The sequence below is a fragment of the Manihot esculenta genome, chromosome 13, assembly GCF_001659605.2.
Source record: "Manihot esculenta cultivar AM560-2 chromosome 13, M.esculenta_v8, whole genome shotgun sequence".
Taxonomy (NCBI): Eukaryota; Viridiplantae; Streptophyta; class Magnoliopsida; order Malpighiales; family Euphorbiaceae; genus Manihot; species Manihot esculenta.
In genome coordinates this window covers 5,073,296-5,079,592 of record NC_035173.2, presented here as the reverse complement: position 1 = coordinate 5,079,592, position 6,297 = coordinate 5,073,296, and the positions used below count along the sequence as shown (strand labels likewise).

General features: G+C 31.6%; 1 protein-coding gene across 1 annotated transcript; it reads left to right on the top strand.

The window, feature by feature from the left end:
• Window positions 1–814: 814 nt before the first annotated feature.
• On the top strand, window positions 815–5,481 carry LOC110630205 (26S proteasome regulatory subunit 4 homolog A). Its single transcript, XM_021777572.2, has 6 exons — window positions 815–1,378; window positions 2,934–3,179; window positions 3,775–3,944; window positions 4,071–4,287; window positions 4,446–4,586; window positions 5,285–5,481. Exons 1-6 carry the CDS (start codon window positions 902–904, stop codon window positions 5,366–5,368), a joined length of 1,335 nt encoding a protein of 444 aa, XP_021633264.1. The 5' UTR covers window positions 815–901; the 3' UTR covers window positions 5,369–5,481.
• Window positions 5,482–6,297: the final 816 nt, after the last annotated feature.

Sequence of the window (6,297 nt, the reverse complement as noted above, 5' to 3'; positions counted from 1 at the left end):
ATATATCTTTTTATTTAATAAAATTTTATTAATATAATAAGTAGTTTTACATTGAAAAAAAATTAATTGGTGCTTTTCTTTTGAGCCTAGCCTTTTTTTATAGAAAAATTATTTTAAATCTAGCTAATTGGTACATAACTCTTACAAATCGATTAATTTCTTTAAAAAGAATTATTATTTAATTTTTATATTATAGAAAATCCCATCGGTTAGTATTTTAATTTTAAAAAATATATTAAAATATTTATAAAATTTTAAAAATTTTATTAATTATTTATTTTTTAATTTTAATTGTTAAATATTATATAAAAATATAAAATACTTTCAACATAAAAATATTAAACAATATAAATTTGTATAAAATTAAATGATTAATTAATAAATTTTTTAGATAATACAAATTAAATAATAAAATTTTTAACGATTAAAATTAATAAAAAATTAATATTAAAATTTTTAAAAATTTATAAATATTTTAATATATTTTTTAAAATTGAGTGATTAATTAATAAATTTTTTTATATTATATATAGTAAATTTTTCTAATTGTTTTTAGATTTTTTTAGATATATATTTGAAAAAAAAATCAATAAATAAATTGATGATCAGAAAAAAGCTAAAATACAGAAATAAATGTCATTATTTTAAGTGTAAATTTAAATAATACGAATATTAGAGTTATTAAAAAAAATCATAAATTCAAATACATAAAAATAAGTAAAATACAAGTGAGGCCCAAATTGAGCCCAAACAAGGTTGGTCGTGGCCCAAAGGTGGATTTTTTAATTCTCTATATAAGTGAAAATCAACAAAGCGCACGTTAGCTATTCAGAAGCTAACACTAGCTAAACTTCTCCTCAAAGCCGAACTCAAATCTCTCGCGCAAAACCCAAACCAAGCCATGGGTCAGGGACCATCTGGTCACCGGTCAGGTCTCCCGGGAGACCGGAAGCCCGACGGAGGTGATAAGAAAGACAAGAAATTCGAGCCGGCTGCTCCACCGGCCCGTGTCGGCCGAAAACAGCGCAAACAGAAGGGTCCGGAGGCTGCTGCCCGGCTGCCGACTGTCACGCCATTGACAAAGTGCAAGCTGAGGCTCTTAAAATTGGAGAGGATTAAGGATTATCTGCTGATGGAGGAGGAGTTCGTGGCCAACCAGGAAAGGTTGAAACCTCAGGAAGAGAAAGCGGAGGAGGACCGATCCAAAGTTGATGATTTGAGGGGATCCCCTATGAGCGTGGGGAACTTGGAAGAGTTGATTGATGAAAATCACGCCATTGTTTCTTCGTCGGTTGGGCCTGAGTATTATGTTGGAATTTTGTCTTTCGTTGACAAGGATCAGCTGGAGCCTGGATGTGCTATCTTGATGCATAATAAGGTAATGGTTTTTTCTTGCCCTCTGGGTATTTCTTTTTTATATTCTTTTCCGCTTTGGGCGTATTTAGCTTGGATACTGAGATGTCTGAATGATACCTGAATATGTTGCTAAGTTTGATTTTGTTTGATGTATTGAACTGAGGAGAAATGAGTTCTCTTGGCTTGAAATAGAGAGATTATGTGGAGATTGGGAAAGTGATATCTGATTGATCAATTGCTTAGACAACTAGAATATTTTTCTCTTTAGGTTTTACAAAATTAGATTTTCTTTTCTTGATTTTACTAAATCGGGTGCCTTCTGTAATGTGAAACCACAGCATTTTTAAAATAGATACAATAATAAATAGTTACTTGAGTTCAGTATGCTGTTTAATATGGCACTACCTATTATTAGATTGCTAATTTATGTTTCTATCATGAGCAGCTAGATTTCTGTTTGCTGCTGCATTGATAGAAGGTTATGGTAAAAAAAAACTTTGACCTTGTGTTGCATGGGGGAATTTGAAATATGAGATTTGAATTTGATAAATTATTGATTGTCTTTAATTGATTATTGTCATGAATATATACAAGACTCATATGTATAGAGAATATCTTATTTGGAATTCATTCTAAAATGTTGTCAATAAGTACAATGGTATTATTTGAATTTCATATTTTATCAATAATTTATATTAAAATCAAGTTAAATCAAAATCCCTTCTTTCAAATTTTGATATCCAAATATAGCACTAAGGTAACCATAATTGGTAATTGTTTGTGGTTTCTTTAGTGTTTTTACTATTGAATAATGTAATGGTCAAGGTCACTCTGGATACAACATGGAGTTTAGAGAATCATTTGATTCCAAACAATATATGTTTTGACTGTTTACTGTTGTTTAATACTTAGGCTTTATTCGTTTCACAGGAAATATTTTCATGGACAACTTCGTTTGCATTTTTTTGGAATCTGGACACCTGGATAATTGGTTAATGTAATATGTTTTTCTATTCAGTAAAATTTAAGCCATTTTTATGGAAAATGAGCCACTTTCTGAAATTTGATAATTTACATGTGAAAACCCTTTTGGGTGCATGATATAATTACATATCAATTAGCTTCCTAGTCACAACAAATCATTGGCAACTGCTGTTGGTGCCATAAACTTACAATTTTATGTATTTTTCATCTTATTCAGCAATAAAGCAGTAAAAGAAAAATTACTTTTTTATAAATTGAAATAAAATTAACATTTCTTTGACCAACAATTGTTTTTTGTATAACTAACTGAGCCTTTGATTACTGTGTTCAAAACAATAGAAGTTTTGTCATGTATGTGTAGGCATTTAAATGTTTTGTGGATTATGCTATAATAGGCTAACTGGCTAGATGCAACCTAGCTACCTTTGTAGGGGTTCTACAAGTACTCTTTTTGCTCAATGCATATTATCTTAAAGCGTTGTTAGTGAACTTGCTGCCTTTCATAAAACATAATTTTAATGTTAGTTGATTTTCTTTTGTTATCTTATTGAAGAGAGTTTCTGTTTGGATAACTTGTTTTGGCTTCTCTACAGGTCCTATCTGTTGTTGGGCTTCTTCAGGATGAAGTTGATCCGATGGTGTCTGTAATGAAGGTGGAGAAGGCTCCATTAGAGTCTTATGCTGACATAGGTGGTTTAGATGCCCAAATACAAGAAATTAAAGAAGCAGTTGAGCTCCCTCTGACTCATCCTGAACTGTATGAAGATATTGGTATTAAGCCTCCAAAGGGAGTCATACTATATGGAGAACCTGGGACTGGAAAAACCTTGCTCGCAAAGGTGGGTGCTTGAATGTTGTTCCTATTAGTTTTGTGCTTAAATATGACACTTTTTCTCATTATTGTTACCTGTAAAATGCATTTTACTTGAGTCACTGGCTTATACTCTTTTGAGATAAGAGATGCTAATTGCAATTACTCATCTAAAAGTAATGATCTTGTGATCATACTAACTAACTAGGCATAAATTCATCCTGTTTCAACCTGAAACCTTGCCAATATTGAATTTTGGCTTTGTTTCAACTATATTTCTCTTAGATTTATGCCTAAATTTGTAAAAGAACACCTTTCAACATTAATCTAGATTTACCCAATAGTTTTAACATGTAAGGTAGTTTCTTATTGTTTGCTTTCATAGTGTGCTTGTAAAGGTTTAAATGATTTCTGCACCCTGGTTGGGCTGCTTTCTATAGTGCTGAGCATTTATATGATCTGTGTTCGGCATTTCCTCATTTCCTATTTAACAAACAAAAGCAACACCTAGAGCCTCTTTTTTAGACAATATTTTTTCTTTTCCCTCTGCTTTCTGCTGGCATCACGTTTTCCTTCATTGAGAGGGATTTATACCAAGTTTTTAAGCTTTAAAATTCTTTCAGGCAGTGGCAAATTCAACATCAGCAACTTTCTTACGTGTTGTTGGTAGTGAATTAATTCAAAAGTACTTGGGAGATGGCCCAAAATTAGTGAGGGAACTTTTCAGAGTTGCTGATGATCTCTCGCCATCAATTGTCTTCATTGATGAAATTGATGCAGTTGGTACAAAGAGGTGAGCAATTGATTAGTTATGGTTCTCACCTAAATAAAACTATAAATAAAGAAGAAATGGATCAGGGAACATTTATGGTTAATAAATGTAATTTCTAGGTTCTTTCTAATATGGTTCTTGTTACAGGTATGATGCCCACTCTGGTGGTGAACGTGAAATACAGAGAACCATGTTGGAATTATTGAACCAATTGGATGGTTTTGACTCAAGAGGAGATGTCAAAGTAATTCTTGCAACCAACCGAATTGAAAGTCTTGATCCAGCTTTGCTTCGACCTGGTCGAATAGATAGGAAGATTGAATTCCCACTTCCTGATATCAAGACAAGGCGGCGTATTTTCCAGGTTTGTGACTGATTGTTTAGAAGTACATTGAAGATCTTCCTTCTAACTCTCAGTGGTTGTGATATTGTATTTTGTTCCCATGCTTTAGTGATTAGTGAACCTTCTAAAAAATTTGCTTCTTTATCTGATCATAGTAATCTGATATCTGATGACTGTAGATACACACATCAAGGATGACATTGGCTGATGATGTCAACTTGGAAGAATTTGTTATGACTAAAGATGAGTTCTCTGGAGCTGATATAAAAGCTATATGTACTGAAGCTGGTTTGCTTGCTTTAAGAGAAAGACGAATGAAGGTGAGGCTGAATTTTAATTTTCTTTTTGTCTTTAGAAATCTCATATTATTGATTATGATATTGCTCTTTGTGTGGAAGTATTAGACTTAGATTCTATAACATGAGACTCATGGATGCCTGTCATGTTTTTGGATACCAGAAAATAAGACTTCACTTCATCATCATGGCCATTTTTAAATACTATGTTAAGAATGAAGTTTGACTAACAAAGTGTATGTGCCATTATTTGGGCCCTTAAGTAGTGGATGCAGAGAGCTGAAGGCTCAATTCCTATCCAAATTTAAAGTGTCATTATGTCTCTTTTATCTCTAAATTTTGGTTCCTATTTTAATTTGGATGGAAAATGGCACACTAGTTAGTACAGTACTACTAGTGTTGGATGTTGGTGCAGTATCCCTTTTGAGTGCCTTGGAACTTGGTAAATAAGAATTGGAAAATTTTTATCCGCACCATGGAGTTTGTACACCTAGCTAAGAGGAAGTTGCCAATATGCATTTAGAGGTGGGACATACTATATTTTAAACTTACATGGCATATATAGATTGGCTAGGTATACACATGCAGGTATAGAAAATACTTGCTCGGTAGAATTAAGCATGCAGCCAGACACCTAAATTTGAGTGCTTCCATGGTGTTCATGATCGTTTGTGACGTAGCTATCCAAGTCTATTTATTTTGGTTCAAATTCTGTGTTTTAGGTGACACATGGAGACTTCAAAAAGGCAAAGGAGAAGGTTATGTTCAAGAAGAAGGAAGGCGTACCAGAAGGACTTTATATGTGAAAATTACTTGGAAAATTCTGTTGTTTTTACTAGTCTTTTTTAACGTCTTCTATCCAAAATCTTGTTTCTTTTGTTGGGTTTTAAGATTTCAATGCTGAAGATTTTTATCTGTGCGTCTTGTTGTGTATTTGTATTTCAAGTAGCCAACTCAATATTGGGTTCTACTTTTCTTTTACTTTTTAAATTTTTGATGGATGACCAAAACCAGCAAACTGAATTAGGTAAGGAGCCTAAAACAAAGTGAAATTGAGCCAAAACATTAGAGATGAAACTAGGATCGCTCTTGGCTCTGCAAACTAAGGAATGTGTTGCATTGTTCATGTTCGTTCTACATGGCAGATAGTGGTATCAGAAAGATTGAGCTTAAGATGATTGATATCCCCTACAATAGACGGAAAATATGGTCCAAACGCAATCCCTTCTTTTTATCTTTTGGGAAAAGGAAAAAAATGTGGAAAGGAAAATCTGAAACTTTTATTTTCTTTCTAAATTGAAAGGAAACCGTTGAAATTATAGATATATTCTTAAGCTTGTATTTTATTTATCATAATTTTACTCTTCATAATTTGTCATTTTTTTTTAGTAAATTACTTTTTTTTTTCTTTGTCGTATATCAATATTAATAAATGTATCTGAATTTTGAAAGTTGATAGTTCAAATTGTTCTTGTTTATATTTTGAAAACAATGTAGCCTTTAAATTTAATAAAAATGTATGAACTTAATCATTGATTTTTTAAATATATGAACTTAATCATTGATTTTTGAGAGGTGGAGTGTATATATATATATATATGTTAATTTTATATACTTTAAAAAAATTAATTTAGAAGGTATTTTGATTATTTTATAAATAATTAATGGAACAATAACAAAAAAAATAAATGAAAAGAATTTCAATTTGATAGAACTAAATACAGAGATTAAGCTA